The sequence below is a fragment of the Salvelinus fontinalis genome, chromosome 19, assembly GCF_029448725.1.
Source record: "Salvelinus fontinalis isolate EN_2023a chromosome 19, ASM2944872v1, whole genome shotgun sequence".
In the NCBI taxonomy this organism is placed as follows: Eukaryota; Metazoa; Chordata; class Actinopteri; order Salmoniformes; family Salmonidae; genus Salvelinus; species Salvelinus fontinalis.
The window spans coordinates 44,725,398-44,749,114 of record NC_074683.1 but is presented as its reverse complement, the minus strand read 5'-3'; the positions used below and the strand labels follow the sequence as shown (position 1 = coordinate 44,749,114).

General features: G+C 44.1%; 1 protein-coding gene across 3 annotated transcripts in view; it reads left to right on the top strand.

The window, feature by feature from the left end:
• Positions 1–23,717, top strand: part of myo16 (myosin XVI) — a 259,436-nt gene that overhangs the window by 142,800 nt on the left and 92,919 nt on the right. For all 3 annotated transcript variants that reach the window (XM_055871717.1, XM_055871716.1, XM_055871718.1), the window contains exons 9-18: positions 1,685–1,835; positions 1,982–2,129; positions 2,304–2,414; positions 5,052–5,117; positions 9,933–10,060; positions 16,130–16,235; positions 17,526–17,643; positions 18,522–18,669; positions 19,778–19,898; positions 22,420–22,537. In XM_055871717.1, the coding sequence (XP_055727692.1) occupies positions 1,685–1,835; positions 1,982–2,129; positions 2,304–2,414; positions 5,052–5,117; positions 9,933–10,060; positions 16,130–16,235; positions 17,526–17,643; positions 18,522–18,669; positions 19,778–19,898; positions 22,420–22,537 (1,215 nt within the window). The remainder of the gene's footprint in view (positions 1–1,684; positions 1,836–1,981; positions 2,130–2,303; positions 2,415–5,051; positions 5,118–9,932; positions 10,061–16,129; positions 16,236–17,525; positions 17,644–18,521; positions 18,670–19,777; positions 19,899–22,419; positions 22,538–23,717) is intronic.

The window sequence follows — 23,717 nt, the reverse complement described above, 5'->3', positions numbered from 1 at the left end:
AGTCTCATAGCAAAGTGTCTCAACACTTATGTAAATAAGGTATTTATGTTTTTGATTTTTAATAAATGTGCAAACATTTCTAAAAACCTGTTTTCACTTTGTCATTATGGGGTATTGTGTGTAGATTGCTGAGAAAAAAAAATACTTTTATCAATTTTAGAAAAAGACTGTAACGTACCAAAATGTGGAAAAAGTCAAGGGGTCTGAATACTTTCCGAAGACACTGTATGGTATTGCCCCATGAGGACAAGCTCATCCATTACCAAACATAAAATGAACACTTCATACTCTACCTGATTTTTTCTCTGGACACAGAAACATGCACACACACTGAGAGAATAGACTGGAAGTGTTCAGAATTAATCATCAGAACTAATTCATTCCATAATGGTTATGAAGTTACAATATCACTAGTCAAGTGCATTATCTGTCATTTATGTACAGAAGCAGAAGAGACTATGTATGACCACACTAACATGATTCCTTCTCATTTAATCTAAATGTGTGTGTATGCATGAGTGTGTGTGTGTGTGTGTGTGTGTGTGTGTGTGTGTGTGTGTGTGTGTGTGTGTGTGTGTGTGTGTGTGTGTGTGTGTGTGTGTGTGTGTGTGTGTGTGTGTGTGTGTGTGTGTGTGTGTGTGTGTGTGCGTGCGTACATGTGTGCCCATAAAAGTGTGTGCAGTAACAGTGTGTGTGTGTGTGTGAGAGAGAGAGTAAGAGGGGGGGAGATATGGGCGTCTAGGGGGTTGTCACTCTCTATGAAATATAAGAGGAGATATACAGTAGCTGTACTCCTCCCCTGTGCCCTTTTAGACCTCATGAAAGACTGAGGGTATCTTAACTCACCCTGTCTCTGAAGCTCAGATGGATTGGTCCTCCATGGGCTTTGCACTCTGCACAGGCACATCCATATGGATGTGAGGGGGGTCAGTGGGTTAGGACGAGGCCCTTAGTGAATTAGCCTAGAATGATTCAAAGCTTTGGATGGTACGTCTATATTACTTGTCATTAATGTTCAGCGTATTGATCTTGGAGGACATTTTATGTGTCTCGTTGATTGGCTGGTGTTCAAAGTCAATGTCTACGCAACATTCCACATCCTTGCAAGCTAGATATGATTGAAAGTACTGAAAGTAACCATCAGTGACTTAAATGTCTTATGACCACAATGATTCAAGTCATGCTCCAGAGATTTTGTATCATTTCAAGTCCTTTTGAAAGTAGTGTTCACGAGCAAAAACGAGTTCCCAACAACTCTGTATTACGTCATCCATTGCTTATGATATGTTACCTTTTTTTGGTGCAATTTGTATGAAATGTTACAAATTCAAAATAGGACAATATGTTATGAATTTGTAAGTTCTTAAGATCCCGGACTGCTTCTTTAAGCAAGTTTAAATACCACAAACCTCTGATGTGCCTTATTGCTATTATAAACTGATTAGCAACATTAATTCAACAGTAAACAAGTATTTTTGCATCATACGTGTGGTATATTTTTGTCTGATATACATGGCTAAAATGTTTCAGCCAATTAGCTTATAAGACCCAAACTACCCGGTTTATAATGCTTACCAACAAATACATTTGTAACAGTCTGACAGAGAGGTGAAAAGAGTATTTCTCATTGTTAACCCTTAGTGGCTACTCTCTTAACCCCCTTTGCTCTCTGTCCTGGTTCCAGGCATAGCAGCATCTGACCCCATCATGGCTATGCTGCTGAGAGCAGAGGAATGCTGGGTAGAGAGACTGAAGGACCCCTCTGTCCCCCCGCCCCCTTCATATGGGCGCTACGATGGAGGCGCACACGACCACACCATCCCCGTCAAGAACCTGTGAGTTTTTATCAATTCATCAAATGATCAACTGACCTCACTTATCTATATTATGCATTAATTATAGTTCAAGTGTGTTTCGATATCAGTATTCAAAAGCAAATGATACCCTTAGTAATCCTATTACCCCCACCCCTACCCTGTAGCACCCCCCTGTCCATGTCCCTCTCTAAGAGGGACAGTCTGTTGGAGAAGTGTGCCATGTTCAGTGAGGTGGGAGGGGGGCTGAGCAGACAACCCTCACTGGACAACGGTCTGGACGGACCTACAGGACCCTACAGCAAACTGGAGCAGGCAAGTACAATCAACATCTGCACTACAACTAAGTGTACACTCAATATGTGCACTACTGCTATGTACTTCACATCTCTACCACAGAAAAGTTTACATGTACAGTATGAGAAAGTGTGCACATGCACCAAATCCATGTGTGGTTTCTATGGTAACCTGTGTGGTGTTGTGTTGCAGGTGAAGCTGATGCCTCCGGCGCCTAATGATGACCTGGCGTCTCTCAGTGAACTCACAAACAGCAGCCTGCTCTACGAGATGCAGAAACGCTTTGGCAATGACCAGATTTATGTAGGTAGAACACACACACAAACATGCACACAAACATACATACACACACACACACACACACTCACACATGGACACACTGACATACAATTGGAGTGATGTATGAGATGTCAGCTTGGACAATGGGCAGTCTTTCCCCTTGACTCTGCCCAGATTCAGAGCTGGGGAGGCAAACCAGCACCCTCCAGCCTAGCAGGCCAGTGACAGAGATGGGTGTTTTTGGCAATGGCTGGGACAGGGGAGTCCTGTTTTTGGTCTCTCTGTTGCCAGGCCAGGCAATGGTAACTGTGCTAGTGTGAGTTGTAGGGGTGGTACGTTCTTTGAGTCAGTCTTCCAACCCCCTCTCAGCTCTCTGTTCTGGGATAGTGGCTGTTGTGTGATGGGTTTGTGTGAGCTCTGGCCAGGGCCTCGTGTCTGGAAGGTGGCCCAGGAGACTCACTGTCTGCTGCCCAGGGACTTTGAGCCATGGCTGGGGGGATGAATATAACTACTAAGAGCCACATGTACATGCACGGATACACAGACACCCACATTAATGCACAAATTTACACACACACACACACACACTCACAAAAGAGACATTGCCAATGTTGGAGAATCAATGCTGGTTTGGTTCGATGGAAGAAATCCATGACTGCATTTATAAGAAATACTGTACACCCCTTTTCCTTTCGGTTTCTGGTCATTTTAACCACCTTTCATTGTCCCAATCTCCCTGAGTCTATTGTCTGGTCTATAGCTCAGCATGAGAGACTGTGCTGTTTAAAGACAGGAGCCAGATCAATGTGGAACAGCCTGGTTATTCTCTTCACTGTGTGTGAAGAGGCTTCAATAGCCTGTTGTTACTGAACTACAGATGGAGGAGAGACTGGCTGGTTAGATATGGAGGGGAGGTAAGAGAGGAGGAGGTAGATTGAGAGAGGACAGAGAAGAGGGGGATAGAATGAGACAAGGAGAAGGGAAAGAAAAAAAGGGATGATGGGAAAAGATAAGGAGATTGGGCGAGGAGGAGGAGGAGGAGGAAAAAGAGGAAGAAGAGAGCATGGAGAGAGGAGGTGGATGAGAAAATGAGAGAGGAGCATGAGGTGGAGGAGGGAGAGAGAAAGGAAACCATGGAGAGAGGGACGAGATGGAGGAGAGGGAGGACAAAGCCATTGTAATGTTCCATATGCTCCCCAGCAGGGTGGTCAGAGACTGGGACTTTGATGACTGGGCTCCAGCCTGCTGCTTTGTGCTGAGATGGAGGGATGGTACACAGCCAAGCCCAGGGACTGGAGAGAGAGGGAGGGATGGATGACAGTTGGGAGGATTTGATGATGGTTGTGAGGGAGTGGAATTTGAGTTTGTTCTTGATGCTACTATACGAGATTGAGAGCATGTGATTAAGTGTAAGGGTCACAGTTAACTTGCTTTGCGTTAAAGTTACCCTCTGGCACAGATCTAGAATCATCTAACCCTGCTATTAGGGGTTAAAATGCAAAACTGACCTTAAAACAGTGTATGTGGATAACTTTGAAACTCATTAACCTTCAGCCCAGGCCTGAGGAAAGGCAAAGCAGCATGTTAGCGTTTTAGTGATAACACGTCCTATCCAACCCCAGCAGGGCACTCCTAGGGGACAGAGGGTTAGCGTTTAGCAATTAGCCAGCCTCAGGGTATTTGTGTGGGAGGTAGGGCTAGCAGCTTGTAACTGTACAGCAGTAGCTGTAAGGGTTAGGGTTTACTGTATGTCTCAGTCCGAGGAAGGGATTTTGGCAGTTAGTAGCCTATTTAAACAGCCTCAGGGTCTGTGCGTTGGAAGATGGAATAGCTATTGAAATGGAATAAGAATACCTCTCTATCTCCATGCAGTTTTTGCTATTTCTGTTTATAAAAAGAGGTTTTGGTGGTAATGTTTTTTAAGTGATTTGCAGCGTTAGTTGCCGTTAAATGTCAAGTTGATTACATGTTGCATTGATTTTTTTCAAACGTTGACAGGGTCTCATGTCCGAGCAGACCGCTATTTGGCAATATATTCTATTCACATGTCTCAGCCATGTCCCGTGAACCCCTGAAGCTCATTACAGTAATATTGTTGACTATGTTTTCCCTGCATTTGAGTAATTTTAGTTATCATTAGAAAAGCCTTTCTTACCTCTATCACACTTCCTTGTTCGCCAAGGTGTACGCGTGCCCCAGGAGCGTGTATTTGGGAATGAGCATATCCAACGACGTGGCAGCGGAAGAGGATACTTTTGTGAAGAGTTTTGTAATTCTCATAATGGTGTTTGTTGTCATGTTTGCCATAGCATTAGTGCTGACACAGGCTTCTCCCATCCCTCGTTGTGTTTGGGGAAGGGATTTAGTTAGTGCTAAGTTGACCGTCAGGCTCCATGAAAGGGATGGGGCTTTGTGCTTCAACAATTAAGACGGTATGGCTCTATGTGAACTTCTGTGTTTACCCCAGGAGTTTAGTGGCTGGTAGTTTGACCGTGCTTCAGGTCAAGACAAGATGCCTCAACGCCAATATATCAGGATAAGATGTATACCTCTGATGTTACAGTATTTCAACTGTAATAATCCATTATTTTATTAACGAGATGCATTTCACTCACTGTATGTCTCTTTGGATAAAGAAGTAATGCAAGTTATTTTTTTCAGACCTACATCGGGCACATTCTTCTCCTGGTCAATCCTAACAAAGAGCTCCCCATTTACTCTTCACTGGTGAGTACACATTATACAGTAACCAACAAGATCTCATAGTGTCCCTTCAACATTTGACATACAGTGCCTACGTATTCATCACCCTTGGCGTTTTTCTATTTGTTGCATTACAACCTGTAATTTAAATAGATTTTTATTTGGATTTCATGTAATGGACATACACATAATAGTCCAAATTGGTGAAGTGAAATGAAAAAAAATTACTTATTTCAGTAAATTACAAAAAATGTCAAACGGAAAAGTGGTGCTTGTATTCAACCTCATTGCTATGAAGCCCCTAAATAAGATCTGCTGCAACCAATTACCCTCAGAAGTCACAAAATTAGTTAAATAAAGTCTTCCTGTGTGCAATATAAGTGTCACATGATCTGTCACATGATCTCAGTATATATACACCTGTTCTGAAAGGCCCCAGAGTCTGTAACACCAGTAAGCAAGGGGCACAACCAAGCAAGTGGCAACATGAAGACCAAGGCGATCTCTAAACAGGTCAGGGACAAAGTTCTGGAGAAGTACAGTTCAGGTTTGAGTTGTAAAAAAATATCAGAAACTTTGAACATCCCACGGAGCACCATTAAATCCATTATTAAAAAATGGAAAGTCTATGGCACCACAACAAACCTGCCTAGAGAGGGCCGCCCACCAAAACTCATGGACCAGGCAAGGAGGGCATTAATCAGAGAGGGAACAAAGAGACCAAAGATAACCCCGAAGGAGCGGCAAAGCTCCACAGCGGAGATTGGACTATCTGTCCATAGGACCACTTTAAGCCGTACACTCCACAGAGCTGGGCTTTACGGAAGAGTGGCCAGAAAAAGCCATTGCTTAAAGAAAAAATAAGCAAACATGTTTGGTGTTCGCCAAAAGGCATGTGGGAGAATCCCCAAACATATGGAAGAAGGTACTCTGGTCAAATGAGACTAAAATTTTGCTTTTTGGCCATCAAGGAAAAGGTTATGTCTGGCGCAAACCCAACACCTCGCATCACCACGAGAACAACTTCCCCACAGTGAAGCATGGTGGTGGCAGGATCATGCTGTGGGAATGTCTTTCATCGGTAGGGACTGAGAAACTGGTCTGAATTGAAGGAATGATGGATGGTGCTAAATACAGGGACATTCTTGAGGGAAACCTGTTTCAGTCTTCCAGAGATTTGAGACTGTGACGGAAGTTCACCTTCCAGCAGGACAATGACCCTAAGCATACTACTGCTAAAGCAACACTCGAGTGGTTTAAGGGGAAACATTTAAATGTCTTGGAATGGCCTAGTCAAAGCCCAGACCTCAATCCAATTGAGAATCTGTGGTTTGACTTAGATTACACCAGCGGAACCCATCCAACTTGAAGATGGAGCAGTTTTGCCTCGAAGAATGGGCAAAAATCACAGTGGCTAGATGTGCCAAGCTTATAGAGACATACCCCAAGAAACTTGCAGCTGTAATTGTTGCAAAAGGTGGCTCTACAAAGTTTAGACTTTGGGGTGGTGAATAGTTATGCACACTCAAGTTTTCAGTTTTTTTGTCTTATTTCTTGTTTGTTTCACAAGAAAAAGATTTTGCATCTTCAAAGTGGTAGGCATGTTGTGTAAATCAAATGATTCAAACCCCCCAAAAATCTATTTTAATTCCAGGTTGTAAGGCAACAAAATATGAAAAATGCCAAGGGGGATGAATACTTTCGCAAACCACTTTATTATGGATGAACGTCTATTTTTTATGCATTAATTCCGCATGGTTACAGGTTTAATTCCACGTCGTTATAGGGTTAGAACAGAAACAACTCAAAGGTTAACAGTTTAGGCATTCATTCCTAGTGGTTAAGGTTAGGGTGATGGTTTGGGGAAGGCTCTGCAAATCAACTGACTTCATACCATTAAGTATCATCAAGTATTCTCAATATTTGCTGGAGCTTCGAAAAATGCCATAGCATGAGCAGTCAAAGCAGTGTGTTTCGGCTCCGAGCATCATGAGTTTGTGCCCAGTGCAGTGATTTCTTAAAAATAACACACAAAACATTGTGACTACAACATTATCAGGACCTTTTCAAACATCCAAATATACATCTATTTCTAGTGGTTAGGCTGACACTAACACATACATTCTGTCTTTATTTTCCTCTAGCTAGAGTGTAGCTTTATGTTTTGTATTTGTATATACTCTATAATGTATCTTGTCAATATACCACAGAGAATATGTTAACAGTATGTGGTGTGTGTGTGTGTATTGAGTTTCCTGTTGTGTGTATAATTAGTTTTTTATGAATGGATGAAATGGGCCTTGATGTGGTCCATTAATAATGTAGTGTCTTCCTGTCAGTGATATACAGTGGAGGGCTGACTCTGCACTATACACTAGCTAGGCCAGGGAGAGATTCTGTTCAGAAAAACACACACACACACACACACACACACACACACACACACACACACACACACACACACACACACACACACACACACACACACACACACACACACACACACACACACACACACACACACACACACACACACACACACACTGTATATCTGCTGGGCCGTAGCCTAGACAGGCATTTATGTAATGCATACACATCTTACTGTATCAGACGTGCATTTACGTAACGCTGACAGAAACATGTCTCTTTCAGTCTATACATAAAGTACACATGTAATCCCTCTTAGTTATTTCTGACACAGGTTTAACCTATAGTAGGCTATGTTTGCCGTACCTCACATGTGGTGTGTTTGCCATGCCATGCCTTGTGTGTCTACAATAGCAATGACAGCTGAATAGTCACATTAGTGGGACAATATGTGCTCACTGTCTGAAGAAATACAATATGACTAGATGACCATCATCACTCAGCCCACTGCCCAAATGGCAGCTGAGAGATTGCCCATGAAACGGGGGTTTAGGAGGTGTGTGTGTGGAGGGGGTGGGGTACCCCTAACAGATGCCTGACTCCCCTGGCAGTTCCATCGCCCCCCTCCATATCTGTACCTCAAATCTGGCAGAATTGAACACACACTTTGCATGCACACTCCACCTGAGAGAGTGAGAGAGACATATGTCACAACATGTGTGATCTGCTGCTAACAGGCTGTTACCCTCTGATATCTGTCTACCCCTTCCACCAAAAACAACCCCCTTCCTCTCCTCCCCTCCAATCCCACTCACATCTGCTCTGTGATGGGACAGACGTTTGGGGTTGGGACTGCCTGGGGCTTGATTGAGTCTGGCTTGAGAAAGGGATCAGAGGCTGGGTTTGGTACTGTGGCAAGGGCTGGGCAGTGGTGTGATATTTGGAGTTGGGTTTTGGGGCTTGCTGGACTGGGGAATGTTTTTTTAGGGGTTGGGTTTGTGGGGCTTGGCTGGGGTTGGGATAGGGAGCTTGTGGGCATTGTATGTAGTGTTTGATGTGTCTCAGGCTAGTACATGAGTGGAGAGAAGCCACACTGTACTGTACATGATTAGTGCCACAGAAACCCTTGAAATATAATACACTAGGTGTGGGGGAGGATTTAATGGTTGTTATGTAAGGCTTCAGGGCAACATGTAGGTGTGTGTTGTCTGTATGGCAACCAAGTGACAGGTGGCATATGTGTGTATTTTCTCTTTTTTCCATCCCCTCCTCTGCTTTTCCTCTCTCTGTGTGTATTTTACACAAACTCAAACTCCGCTGCTCTGTCCTTCAGATGTCCTCCAACAGTCAGACAAAGCTATCTCTGCTCCTGCCCCTCCCTTCCCTCTCTTCCTCCCTTTCTCCCACTCATCCCTTTTTTCTCTCCCCCATCCTTCCTTGCTGTGTACAAACAATCTCAACATTGCCTCCATGCCCGTCTGATCTAAGTGGCAGTCAGTCAGTCGGACACATTCCAGCCCAGTGTCAGCATTCAGCTATTAGTCTGTTTGATGTTCTGCTAAATCAATGTGTTCAGTCAGTGGTACAGGCCGAGGCATGGCACACAATGTGTACTACTGTTTTATATTTCTACAGTGCAGCCTATGAGAATAGATAAGCTTAACACTAGTAGACTAGCAGCATGAAACAGTCTTTGAAACACTGCCTTTTAAAACGCCACCTCAATACACTGAGTCAGATAGTTTCAACTAACCACTAATTGCTCTGTCGGTTTCTGACTGTTGGTTTACGTGGCCATAGTACAGGACTGGTGAGTGGTAAGCCACACTTTGTCAGAGCGCTGTGTTCCGCACACACCAGAGGAGGCTGGTGGGAGGAGCTATAGGAGGACGGGCTCATTGTAATGGCTGGAATGGAACAGTATCAAACACATAAACTTATGCAAACCACATATTTGACTCTGTTCGAGCCATTTCATTGAGCCCTTCCTCCTATAGCTCCTCCCACCAGACTCCTCTGACACACACTTGTAAAAGTATATGCAGGTTAGATCTGTGTAAGGATGAAACCAAGTGGTGTGTGCGTATGTGGCCGATGTGAAATGGCTAGCTAGTTAGCGGTGGTGCGCGCTAATAGTGTTTCAATCGGTGACGTCACTCGTGCTGAGACCTAGAAGTAGTTGTTCCCCTTGCAGTTCCCCTTGCCGGGGCTTTTGTTGCGCGATGGGTAACGATGCTTCGTGAGTGACTGTGGTTGATGTGTGCAGAGGGTCCCTGGTTCGAGCCCAGGTTGGGGCGAGGAGAGGGACGGAAGCTATACTGTTACACATACATGCGTGCGGGTGTATGCGTGCATGTCAGTGTGTCATGTAAGAATGGGCTGTTACTATTCTCTCTATGTAACTGTTAAGGATTATGACACTTACAGTATGTTCTCTCTCTGTCTCTCACGCTCTCTCTCTCTCTCTGTCAGGTGAGTCAGTTGTATCTGAGTTCTTCAGGGCGTCTATGCTCTTCTCTGCCTCCTCACATCTTCTCCTCAGCAGAGAGGGCCTACCACATGATGCTGCAGGAGCGACGCCCACAATGCTTCATCCTCAGGTACACGGAAACACAGAAAGAGAAAAAACACACAAACATTCAAATGCATGCACAAATGTGCACACACATACACACACAAACACACTCACTCACTAAACACATGCCAATATGGCCTCTGTGAGGAAGCATTAGTATTTCATCCAGATCTGAAACCCTGCCTCGTTGAAGAGTATCTTAAATCACCCCCCCCTCTTTGAAGAGTATCTTAAATAATTTTCACGCCCCCCCTCTTTGAAGAGTATCTTAGATAATCCCCCCCCTTTGAAGAGTACCTTAAATCATTTTCACCCCCCCTCTTTGAAGAGTATCTTAAATCATTTTCACCCCCCCTCTTTGAAGAGTATCTTAAATCATTTTCACGCCCCCCCTCTTTGAGTGAGTATCTTAAATCATTTTCACGCCTCCCCCCCCTCTTTGAAGAGTATCTTAAATAATTTTCACGCCCCCCCCCTTTGAAGAGTATCTTAAATCATTTTCACGCCCCCCCTCTGAGTGAGTATCTTAAATCATTTTCACGCCTCCCCCCCCTCTTTGAAGAGTATCTTAAATAATTTTTCACCCCCCCCTTTGAAGAGTATCTTAAATCATTTTCACCCCCCCCCCTTTGAAGAGTATCTTAAATCATTTTCACGCCCCCCCCTTTGAAGAGTATCTTAAATCATTTTCACCCCCCCCCCTTTGAAGAGTATCTTAAATCATTTTCACGACCCCCCTTTGAAGAGTATCTTAAATCATTTTCACGCCCCCCCCCCCTCTTTGAAGAGTATCTTAAATCATTTTCACCCCCCCTTTGAAGAGTATCTTAAATCATTTTCACGCCCCCCCCCCCCCTCTTTGAAGAGTATCTTAAATCATTTTCACGCCCCCCCCCTTTGAAGAGTATCTTAAATAATTTTCACGCCCCCACTCTTTGAAGAGTATCTTAAATAATTTTCACGCCCCCCCTCTTTTCCCACTAGCACTGATTTTGCTGATAAATACTTTGAGGGAAAATGAACTTACTATGATTGTGATATGTTGTTGTATCACCTAGATCAGGGGTGTCAAACTCAAATACCCAGTGGGCCAAAATGTAAAACCTGAACAAAGTCGCGGGCCAACATTGAACAAATGAACCTTTTAATATGGACCCAAACAAGTTTTGCTTTAACATTGAATATGGAACAAGCATCGCTTATTACCATACAATATATAATTTAATAGTGGAGACATGCAAAATCGAATTTTAAATGAAAAAACACATCAATGGCATTCATTTATTAAATAAATAAAATTTAAATAAAAATCGTATGCCTCTTTTCTATTTGCAGCCTTCTGATTTAAATACCAAAATAAACTTTTTCCACTGGCTAATCATTTTACAAATAAAATGATAATAAATCAATCAACCATTCAAGCCCATGCCTTGTAGCAAGAAAAAGTGCACAAAGAAAACGTTAGTTATTGCACACTGATCTAATCTGATGTGCCCAAGCCAGATACCTGGCATCTCTTCTTGCTAGTTGCTAGTTCATCAATGTCTGGGCTCAGGCTCTGAGCTGAAGAAATCTACTGTGTTCCTGCTCAGGCTCACGTTTGAAAATGCTTACTTTTTCTCTGGGCATACGATGTCACAAACGTTCATCATGCACTTTTTCACGAACTCTCCCTCATTAAAGGGCCGGGCTGATTTTGCGATCTCTGCTACCACTATATAACTAGCCTTTACAGCAGCCTCACTTTGTGATGTGGCTTTTTTGAACATATTCTGTTGTGAAACCAAACTTCTTTTCATCTCCTCTACTTTCTGGCTCCTTTGAGTCATGTCCAGGTCCTTGTATTTGTCATGGTGTTTCGTTTCATAGTGTCGTCTAATGTTGTACTCCTTACTTACAGCCACGTTGACTCCACAAACAAGACAAACAGGTTTGTCTTTTACATATGTAAACAGATATTCTGCCTCCCACTTGTCCAGAAAGCTCCAGTAAGCGCGATTTTTGGGAAGGGTAGCGCGCTGACAGTTGTAGCGTCTATGTTGCTATGACTTCTGTCACAGAGGAGAGGGCGTTTCTGGGTCCTGTCCTGATTGGCGCGCAAAAACAACAGCAGAGCGTTATGGGATTCGTAGTATTAGCGGTGAATGCGCTGTATAATACCGTTGGGCCAGCTCTAGTAGTAATTTGGTTGTGTCTCGCGGGCCAAATATAATTACCCCGCGGGCCAAATTTGGCACGCGGGCCAGAGTTTGACACCCATGACCTAGATGAAGGCACTAATTGTAAGTTGCTCTGGATAAGAGCATCTGCTAAATGACTAAAATGGAAATGTAGATTGTTAACTCAGCATCAGTAAATGATTTAGAGTAGGTGAGTGGTGAAGTGAGGACCACTGCCCAGTTTGTTCAAACCCACCCCTGCAGGTCAGTTAAATGCTCCCAGAGAGATTAATGAGCCTTAGTCTCAGCCCAGACCTGTTAAACGATCACAGAACAATTAATGGCTTCAGGGGCCTGGCTGGATGGAGGCAGCTTCCTGATTGCAATTAAACCCGTTACGGCTCTCCACCAACGTTCACGCTGAGTCGCAACGGATCTGGCAGCAAGTTAATGCATTTCGGCCGCTGGCTATTCATCACACACACCTTATTTGCAGTCTTCCATGCTCCACTGGGCTGGAGGCAGTCAAAATGTTAGGTGCCTCAAGGGCAGGGTACACACACCTACACAATCATATACATTCAGTACACATGATCCCTGGAGGCCAGGGTATACACACCTACACAATCATATACATTCAGTACACATGATCCATGGATGCCAGGGTACACACACCTACACAATCATATACATTCAGTACACATGATCCCTGGAGGCCAGGGTATACACACCTACACAATCATATACATTCAGCGCACATGATCCCTGGAGGCCAGGGTATACACACCTACACAATCATATACATTCAGCGCACATGATCCCTGGGGGCCAGGGTATACACACCTACACAATCATATACATTCAGTACACATGATCCCTGGGGGCCAGGGTATAGACACATGCCCAGAAGCACAAAACACCCTTAAATAATAAAGCCCTGTAAATGAAAAGAGAGGTGAACTGCTGTGTTCATACTCTCAGCAGGGTCATTAATAGGAGGACAAAATCACACACACACACACACACACACACACACACACACACACACACACACACACACACACACACACACACACACACACACACACACACACACACACACACACACACACACACACACACACACACACACACACACACACACACACACACACACACACACAGCTGTCATTAGTTGGGGCTTAAATGACCTCCTAAAGCCATCTACCATCTGTGTAACGTAGCTGGTCTCTGCTCTACTCTGCTCTGTGTGTGTGTGTGTGTGTGTGTGTGTGTGTGTGTGTGTGTGTGTGTGTGTGTGTGTGTGTGTGTGTGTGTGTGTGTGTGTGTGTGTGTGTGTGTGTGTGTGTGTGTGTGTGTGTGTGTGTGTGTGTGTGTGCGCGTGTGTGTGTGTGTGTGTGTGTGTGTGTGTGTGTGTGTGTGTGTGTGTGTGTGTGTGTGTGTGTGTGTGTGTGTGTGTGTGTATCCATGTTGTGTAGTTAGACAGATCTAACAGTAGGTCCAACTGTTAGTTTAAGTCCCCCATGGAGCAGATGAGTGTAGTTCACCACAGTCAACCTAACCTGAATGACCTCAGTGAGATGCCAGGTGGGTGGATCAACCTAACCTGAATGACCTCAGTGGGATGCCCAGTGGGTGGATCAACCTAACCTGAATGACCTCAGTGAGATGCCAGTGGGTGGATCAACCTAACCTGAATGACCTCAGTAAGATGCCCAGTGGGTGGATCAACCTAACCTGAATGACCTCAGTGAGATGCCCAGTGGGTGGATCAACCTAACCTGAATGACCTCAGTGAGATGCCAGGTGGGTGGATCAACCTAACCTGAATGACCTCAGTGAGATGCCCAGTGGGTGGATCAACCTAACCTGAATGACCTCAGTGAGATGCCCAGTGGGTGGATCAACCTAACCTGAATGACCTCAGTGAGATGAAAGTGGGTGGATCAACCTAACCTGAATGAACTCAGTGAGATGCCAGGTGGGTGGATCAACCTAACCTGAATGACCTCAGTGAGATGCCCAGTGGGTGGATCAACCTAACCTGAATGACCTCAGTGAGATGAAAGTGGGTGGATCAACCTAACCTGAATGACCTCATTGAGATGCCCAGTGGGTGGATCAACCTAACCTGAATGAACTCAGTGAGATGCCAGGTGGGTGGATCAACCTAACCTGAATGACCTCAGTGAGATGAAAGTGGGTGGATCAACCTAACCTGAATGACCTCAGTGAGATGAAAGTGGGTGGATCAACCTAACCTGAATGACCTCAGTGAGATGCCCAGTGGGTGGATCAACCTAACCTGAATGACCTCAGTGAGATGAAAGTGGGTGGATCAACCTAACCTGAATGACCTCATTGAGATGCCCAGTGGGTGGATCAACCTAACCTGAATGAACTCAGTGAGATGCCAGGTGGGTGGATCAACCTAACCTGAATGACCTCAGTGAGATGAAAGTGGGTGGATCAACCTAACCTGAATGACCTCAGTGAGATGAAAGTGGGTGGATCAACCTAACCTGAATGACCTCAGTGAGATGCCCAGTGGGTGGATCAACCTAACCTGAATGACCTCAGTGAGATGAAAGTGGGTGGATCAACCTAACCTGAATGACCTCAGTGAGATGAAAGTGGGTGGATCAACCTAACCTGAATGACCTCAGTGAGATGAAAGTGGGTGGATCAACCTAACCTGAATGACGTCAGTGAGATGCCCAGTGGGTGGATCAACCTAACCTGAATGACCTCAGTGAGATGCCCAGTGGGTGGATCAACCTAACCTGAATGACCTCAGTGAGATGCCCAGTGGGTGGATCAACCTAACCTGAATGACCTCAGTGAGATGAAAGTGGGTGGATCAACCTAACCTGAATGACCTCAGTGAGATGAAAGTGGGTGGATCAACCTAACCTGAATGACCTCAGTGAGATGCCCAGTGGGTGGATCAACCTAACCTGAATGACCTCAGTGAGATGCCCAGTGGGTGGATCAACCTAACCTGAATGACCTCAGTGAGATGCCCAGTGGGTGGATCAACCTAACCTGAATGACCTCAGTGAGATGCCCAGTGGGTGGATCAACCTAACCTGAATGACCTCAGTGAGATGCCCAGTGGGTGGATCAACCTAACCTGAATGACCTCAGTGAGATGCCAGGTGAGTGGATCAACCTAACCTGAATGACCTCAGTGAGATGCCCAGTGGGTGGATCAACCTAACCTGAATGACCTCAGTGAGATGCCCAGTGGGTGGATCAACCTAACCTGAATGACCTCAGTGAGATGCCCAGTGGGTGGATCAACCTAACCTGAATGACCTCAGTGAGATGCCCAGTGGGTGGATCAACCTAACCTGAATGACCTCAGTGAGATGCCCAGTGGGTGGATCAACCTAACCTGAATGACCTCAGTGAGATGCCCAGTGGGTGGATGCTAGAGGAGCAACTAGATGAAGAGTACATATGACCCTGAGCTCCATCTCCACTAATCCAAAGAAACTTCCATAGGTCTTCACTTTCAGTGGCCTTCACTAGAATTAAGAAAGAAAATGAATTACAAAATGTTTCTAAAAAGTCACAGAGCACCCGCATTATAACCATAGGCTAGGTTGTTATGATAGTGTCCACTTGATAAACAAGACCATTGTAATGACTAGTTTCAAGATTGTGAATGGGATGGGGGGATGAGAAAGAGAAATGATACCCCAGAGGAGTGATGTCAGGCGGGTGGAGGAGTTAATAACTCACGCCACAAAACACACCCATTCACCTGAGACCAGGCACAATGTTGACACACATAGATACACTCACAGACATAGATATTCACACCCTTGCATGGACACACACATCTGTCTTTTATTTTTGCTACTTATGTCTAATCACCCTCACTACATTAACAAGCCTCTATCTCTCTGTGTTTCTCTCTCTTTCTGCAGTGGGGAGAGTGGTTCTGGGAAGACAGAGGCTTGTAAACACATAATGAGACACCTGGCAGTGAGGTCCAGCCCCAAAGGCTTCTCTCTTGAGCCCAGGATGAATCAAGTGAGTCTGGGTTACTCTGGCCCTGGTTGTCTTAAAAATATGAATCCACTCTTGGAGGACAATGGAAGTTGAATAGAACATGACAGACAGACTAGCTCAGTGGGTGTTCAGTCCACTGTTACAGAGTCCCTGTGGTGTAGTGGTTTGAGATATGGATTCATGGACCAAATGATCTGTATTAGTACGCTGGCCTTTACATCAAACCCCTAGGTTGGTACAGGTTATTTTATTTCCTTGATAGCCATCGCTAGGTTCTGTATGATGACACAAGCCCATTGTGTTTGTGATTGGCCCATTTGTCCCTGAGAGAAAGCCATAGCATCTAAATGCTGTCGATTCTCTTAATACTCCTTTCACCTTGGACAGTGAGAGGTGCTCAGCGATCGTTTCTGGCCGTGGATTCAAAGCATACTGGTGAGACCCATTGAAGGAGAACATAGAGAAGTACAATCGGACAGGAAATTACATAGCGACAATTATATGAAAAGCCATTATGATTAGGACATTGTGTGAGAATGTTTTATATGCAGTGATCAATTGCAATGATACTGTATTAAACCAGTCTTGTCTGGAAGCAGCGGATTAAAAGAGCCCTTTAGTATGAGCAAGGACTACTGTCAGTGCATTCAACCTTACATCGACATTTTGTCAGAATTCTAATGGTTTTCTTGTTGTCTAGCATGCTAGGGAAGTATTATTACACTGAATGACTGAAGATCAACACTTTCTTGCTATTTGTTAGTCCTAGCAGTGCTCCTTATTACGAACCGAACACTTTTTCATTAGACTTTCTGTTATGACCTTAACAACTCAGAAGTACACATCATTGTTGAACAGGGAGGAGAGAAAAGCTCTTGCTTGGCTATAGTGGAACTGTATCTACACAGATGATGTCATGGGTTGGTGCTAGATAACATATCTGGGTCAACACTTAGAGATCACAGAGGGACAGATGAGTGTGACAATCAGTCAGTGGGGATATATTGTCCCCTGGTGGAGAGAAGTTGTATTGCGACAGTCAGAAGTCATTGCGGCAGGCGGTAATTCACACTCACGCACCTGCTTCAGAAAACTTCAGTGAATCAAATTACCTAGGTATATTAGTTCACATTAACACAATTGTGTATCTATGAACATGCCATCACCAATGCATGTCTTAGCTGTATAAAAATGTATTCTCTAAAAATTATTATGAATATGTCCAGCCCAGAAAGTGACAGTGGATATATTGATGGTTGTATTGTACAGTATATTACACTGACTCTCTATATATTATGTGGTGGCTTGTAGGTGAACTGTATCCTGGAGGCGTTTGGTCATGCCAAGACTCCCATGAATGACAACTCCAGTCGTGTCATCAAACTCCTCAGCCTGCAGTACTGTGACAAGAGAAAGACACTACTCAGAGGTACACACTACTACAACTTGCGCTTGTGCAATAACTCAATTGGCCTTTGCACTCCTTCAAAATAATGCCATTTTTAAAAACTGTGTCAAAGGGTAAAATCTACAAAACTTGTAACTGATTCTAGTTTTGGGAACAGAAAACTGTATTGAGATCAAATATTTAATCGAAGACAAAATTAACAAAATGTTGGCCAAAATCAATCTCCTTCCATCTTCTCCCACTGCCATTACTGGGCTTCCTCTCGCTACCATATTACCATATTTGGTAGTGAGTGGAAACGCCAAGCGGATGCTTCACATTTATACATCTGATGAAATATCTTTCTCATTGTTCTGTCTGTGCCCATACTGTCAATGTACTCTTTATAATTTAAAGGCAGTTTGATGTATGGCCAACAGGGGGGAGTATAACTCTATGAGTAAACCTGTCAGGCTTCAATCTCTGTCATTCCTACAGAACCACATTGAAATAGATTAATTAATTTACTCATAAGTAATGGCTGTGTAGGAAAGATGAATTCGACTTAAGGACACTCAGGTTTTGTGTTTGATAATTTGGTCTGTGGCCTGGGTTTAAGAATCTTGAGAGTACACATGGGTATCTTAATGGATAATTCTGTTAAGATTACAATGTGTGTGTGTAGGTTTATATAGGTGTTTTTACAGTAGGTGTGTTCCCCTACTACTGGTTACATATGGTTTAAAGTTTATTGACAGAGCATGTGTTATTATGTGGATTACATGTGGATGTGTGTGTGTGTGTGTGTGTGTGTGTGTGTGTGTGTGTGTGTGTGTGTGTGTGTGTGTGTGTGTGTGTGTGTGTGTGTGTGTGTGTGTGTGTGTGTGTGTGTGTGTGTGTGTGTGTGTGTGTGTGTTTAGCGCGGATATACACATACATGTTGGAGAAGTCCCGTGTGGTCCACCTGCCTCGTCAGCAATACAATTTCAACATCTTCTACCTGATGGCTGAGGGCCTGTCGCCTGAAGAGAAGAGTGCCCTATACCTCAACAATGTCCTGTCTCACAGGTCTGTACCTCAACAACGTCCTGTCTCACAGGTCTGTACCTCAACAGCGTCCTGTCTCACAGGTCTGTACCTCAACAGCGTCCCGTCTCACAGGTCTGTACCTCGAAAACGTCCTGTCTCACAGGTTTGTACCTCGAAAACGTCCTGTCTCACAGGTCTGTACCTCAACAACGTCCTGTCTCACAGGTCTGTACCTCAACAACGTCCTGTCTCACAGGTCTGTTTCTCAACAACGTCCTGTCTCACAGGTCTGTACCTCAACAACGTCCTGTCTCACAGGTCTGTACCTCAACAACGTCCTGTCTCACAGGTCTGTACCTCAACAACGTCCTGTCTCACAGGTCTGTACCTCAGCAACGTCCTGTCTCACAGGTAATAAGGCCATGCAGATTACAGTAATATAGGAAGATATGCTGAGTTTGTAAAATGTTTTAACATTTTGGGAAGGAAACTGGTTCAATCTGGGTGAGAGGCAGAAATATGGGAATTTCCCCCCTCAGTCACCTGCTAGCAAGAGGAAGGGATGGTGTGCATGTTTAAATCTATGAGAGTGAGAGTTTGGGAACTCTTTCACTCTCATGCTGAGTTTGTAAAATGTGTGTGTGTTCGTGTGTTCGTGTGTGTGCGTGTGTGTGTGTGTGTGTGGTGTGTGATAGCATTCCTGTCTGATATCCAGTGACCTGGATGCAGGTTTTGGAGCCTGGTAAGCACGCTACAGCCTCTGATTTAATGCTGTGACTGCGTGATCAAAATCCCTCCGACTCTAGCCCATTTGGGGACCCCATCTCCCACCCCCTCTCCACCCTCGCTTTCTCAGCAGGAGATTGCTGTGACTGGTTACAAATAACTCAGCGTGAGAATACCTGCTCAACCACCATGCTTTAAATTACCTTTTGACATGCTTTTTTGTTTCAGGGTAAAATATTATTTCTTTAGTCCCTCAGTGATATCTAGTCAGTGCAGTATATCTGTAATGTGTGAACTCTCTCTCTGGTTTCTCTTTGTCTGTGTGTTGTTACCTGCTGCTCTTCTCTGTACTGTAGTTGATCATGTCTGTGGTGTATAGTGTGATAGCTGTCTCTCACTGGTCTCTGTCTGTGTCTTCAAGGTACCTGAGTACAGGTGTTCCCGCAGGAGACTCCTCGCCTGTGGCCTCAGCCTCAACTCAGAGTAGAGACCGTCTCACTGCAATCAAACAGGCCCTCAGAGCACTGGGCTTCAACAAACTGGTACAGTAACACACTGTGTGTGTGCGTGCATGAGTCTGCATGTGTCATTTGCCACACATATGGCTGTGTGCATGTCTATGAGTCTATAGGGTCAGTCAGTACCAGAGGAGGCTGGTGGGACGAGCCACAGGAGGATGGGCTCATTGTATTGGCTGAATGGAATTCATGGAATGGAGTCAAACATGTGGTTTCTACATGTTTGATGTGTTTGATATCGCTCCATTTATTCAATTCTAGCCATTAAAATGAGCCCGTCCTCCTATAGCTCCTCCTACCAGTCTCTACTGGTGGATACACATACTGTCCCTTGTGAGCAGGGTAGGACATTAAGAATGTCTATTTCTCCAGAGCAAAAAAATCCTAAGCCCACATGTATAAGTTGATTGAATTGACAAGAAAGGCTACTAAAGTGTGACTTTGTCCTAGTTTTTATTTGCCAGTTGCATCAGTTTGTTTACACGCTAGATTGTTTTTCAATGTTAGTTTGCTGCAACTGTCTGCTGCAAGGAAGACATAGCAAAGCAAGTGCCCAAATTACCACGGTAACTGTGAGATGGTAACTTAATTTAAAAGGTGCAGCTGAAAATGTTTCTCACACCTAATGATTGTGCTTGATTGAGCATGGATCACTCCCAAAAACTTTTATTCATGAACTTTTTGTAATTTCTTATAATTAAAACACTCAAATATTTTAATTGTTTTCCTAGATTCATCTGTGAGCTTCTACCATTCTACTTAGGAGCACATCATGTACCCTTTAAAAAATGTCAGCATAGAGCCCTGAACTATAATAATAAATAAGCCTTATCACTCAGTGTTTTGTGGCAGGGCATGCACTTGTTGATTCTTGATGTTCAGTTGTAGAACAGTTTATATGTTTTAACTATTGTATCTAAATTATTTATTTTAACATACATTGGTTAAAATAAGCAGATCATAAAAATGAAATGAAGTAATATATCCCATTACTAGTAATACTTTTCTTGTTTTATAAACATTAGAAAGCATGCTCATCTGTTTTTCCTTGTTGTGACATTGATGTAATTATGGCGAAAACAATATTTTGATTGGTAAAAAAAAATATAGAGATGTTTTTCTATCTACCTGCCACAGTGGCTGGTAGACCAAAAAGTACATTTTCCACCCTGCTTGTGAGCAGGCTTGCATGCGATGGTCGTGTGGGGTTCTGCATGTTAGTATACTAGCTATATCTACAGACTGTACTGTGCTCTACCTTGTCTGGTGTGTGTGTACAGAATGAGTGTTCTCATCACATTATCACAGTCTATGTATAGGCTGCAGTCAGCATCTGTCAGCACTGAGTGACCAGAAACTCAGCTTTAATCCCTCCCACAGCTAGCAGCTGATAATGTAGGCGGGAGGAGGGGAGGGGGTGATGGGGGGCAAGAGTACTTGCTGGGAGAGAGATAGACAGGGGAGATTGACCTGGAGAGGGAGGTGGGGGGGACAGAGTACTTCCTGAGAGAGAGAGATAGACTACTTCCTGAGAGAGAGAGATAAACAGGGGCGATTGACATGGAGAGGGACGGGGAGAGAGGGAGATGAGAGAGAGAGAGAGAGTGAGAGAGAGAGAGAGAGTACCCATGGTGCCTCCCTATGCTCTCATTGGGAATGACTCATGAAGGACCTCAATCACTCGTTTCTCTCCCACTCTCTTTCTTCTCCTCTCCTACTGCAGGACTCTCTCTCTACATTGCATAGAGTGTCAGACAGAGACTAATAACAGCTCCTATAACACACACACATGCAAACTGTCCAGGAGGGTTGAGGGATCAGAGTTGGGTAATGTGGGATACCATTAAGTTCTTTTGGAACTTCTGTGAGTGTAATGTTTCCTGTTCATTTTTATTTTTTATTTCACTTTTGTATATTATCTACTTCACTTGCTTTGGCAATGTTAACATATGTTTCCCATGACAATAAAGCCCCTTGAATTGAATTGAGAGAGAGGTGGGGGAAGGGTAGAGGCGAAACAGAAGGAGGAGGGATAAAGAGGGGACGGGGACGGGGGGGGGAAATGAGAGGTTAGATAAGGAGATCGGAGAGAGAGGAAAGGTTAGATAAGGAGTTCGGAGAGAGAGGAGAGGTTTAGGGATAAGGGGGAGAGGCGGATTCAGGGGTTTGGAGAACATATTTTAGCTCAAAAGATGGGAGTTGACTCTTTGGGAGGAGACTAGGGGGTGGAGGTTTGGAGTATATGTGTGATTTCACTACTTCATGAGTAAAAACAATAACAACTCTCTTATTCCCTCCCCACCCCACCCCACCTCTCCTCTCCTCAACCCTCTCTCTCTCCTTCTCCCTTCCCCTTCTCCCTCCGCACCCTCACATATCTCTCTCTCTCTCTCTCTCTCTCTCTCTCTCTCTCTCTCTCTCTCTCTCTCTCTCTCTCTCTCTCTCTCTCTCTCTCTCTCTCTCTCTCTCTCTCTCTCTCTCTCTCTCTCTCTCTCTCTCTCTCTCTCTCTCTCTCTCTCTCTCTCTCTCTCTCTCTATCCATCAGGAGATGGACAGTGTGTTTATGCTGCTGTCAGTGGTGCTGCAAGTTGGGGACCTCAGCTTCATATCACTGACAGATGCTGAGACCGCCTACCCCTCCAACATGCAGCTGCTGGAGCGAGGTCAGCATCGCCCCCGTCATGTAACCTGGGCAAACACTATGCACTGACACCAGTTTGACAGCAGAGGGAGAGGGGAGAGAGGGGGGAGTGAGGGAGAGCTACGCAGTAGTAATTGTGTCACTATCCATCCTATTGTTTACATCAGCTTTGCTGCAGTCTCCACCAGTCTCCTCCTTGCACTCTCATCCCCTCCCCCCTTCTATATCTCTCCTCCCACTCTCTCTCTCTCTCTATTCAATTTCAATTTAAGGGGCTTTATTGGCATGGGAAACACATGTTTACATTGCCAAAGCAAGGGAAATAGATAATAAACAGAAGTGAAATAAAGTGTTGTAACAATGTGCAAATAGCTAAAGTACAAAAGGGAAAATAAGTAAACATAAATATAGGTTGTATTTTCAATAGTGTTTGTTCTTCACTGGTTGCTCTTTTCTTGTGGCCACAGGTCACAAATCTTGCTGTTGTGATGGCACACTGTGGTATTTCACCCAATAGATATGAGAGTTGTGAAAAATGTGATTTGTTTTTTAATTCTTTGTTGGTCTGTGTAATCAGAGGGAAATGTGTGTCTCTAATATGATCATACATTTTGCAGGAGGTTAGGAAGTGCAGCTCAGTTTCCACCTCATGTTGTGGGCAGTGTGCACATAGCCTGTCTTCTCCTTCAGCAGCCTTTCTCAATAGCAAGGCTATGCTCACTGAGTCTGTACATAGTCAAAGATGTCCTTAATTTTAGGTTAGTCACAGTGGTCAGGTATTCTGCCACTGTATACTCTCTGTTTCGGGCCAAATAGGATTCTAGTTGTCTCAGTTATTTTGTAATTTTTTTCCAATGTGCCAAGTAATTATCTTTTTGTTTTCTCATGATTTAAATAGGGGTCTGATTTTGTTGCTGTTCTGGGACTCTGTGGGTTCTGTGTTTGTGAACAAACCCCCAGAAACAGCTTGTTAGGGAGCTCTTTTCCAGGTTCATCTCTCTGTAGGTGATGGCTTTGTTATGGAAGGTTTGGGAATTGCTTCCTTTTAGGTGGTTGTAGAATTTAACGGCTCTTTTCTGGATTTTGATAATTAGCGTGTATCAGCCTAATTCTGCTCTGCATGCATTATTTGATGTTTTACATTGTACACAGAGGATATTTTTGCAGAATTCTACATGCAGAGTCTCAATTTGGTGTTTGCC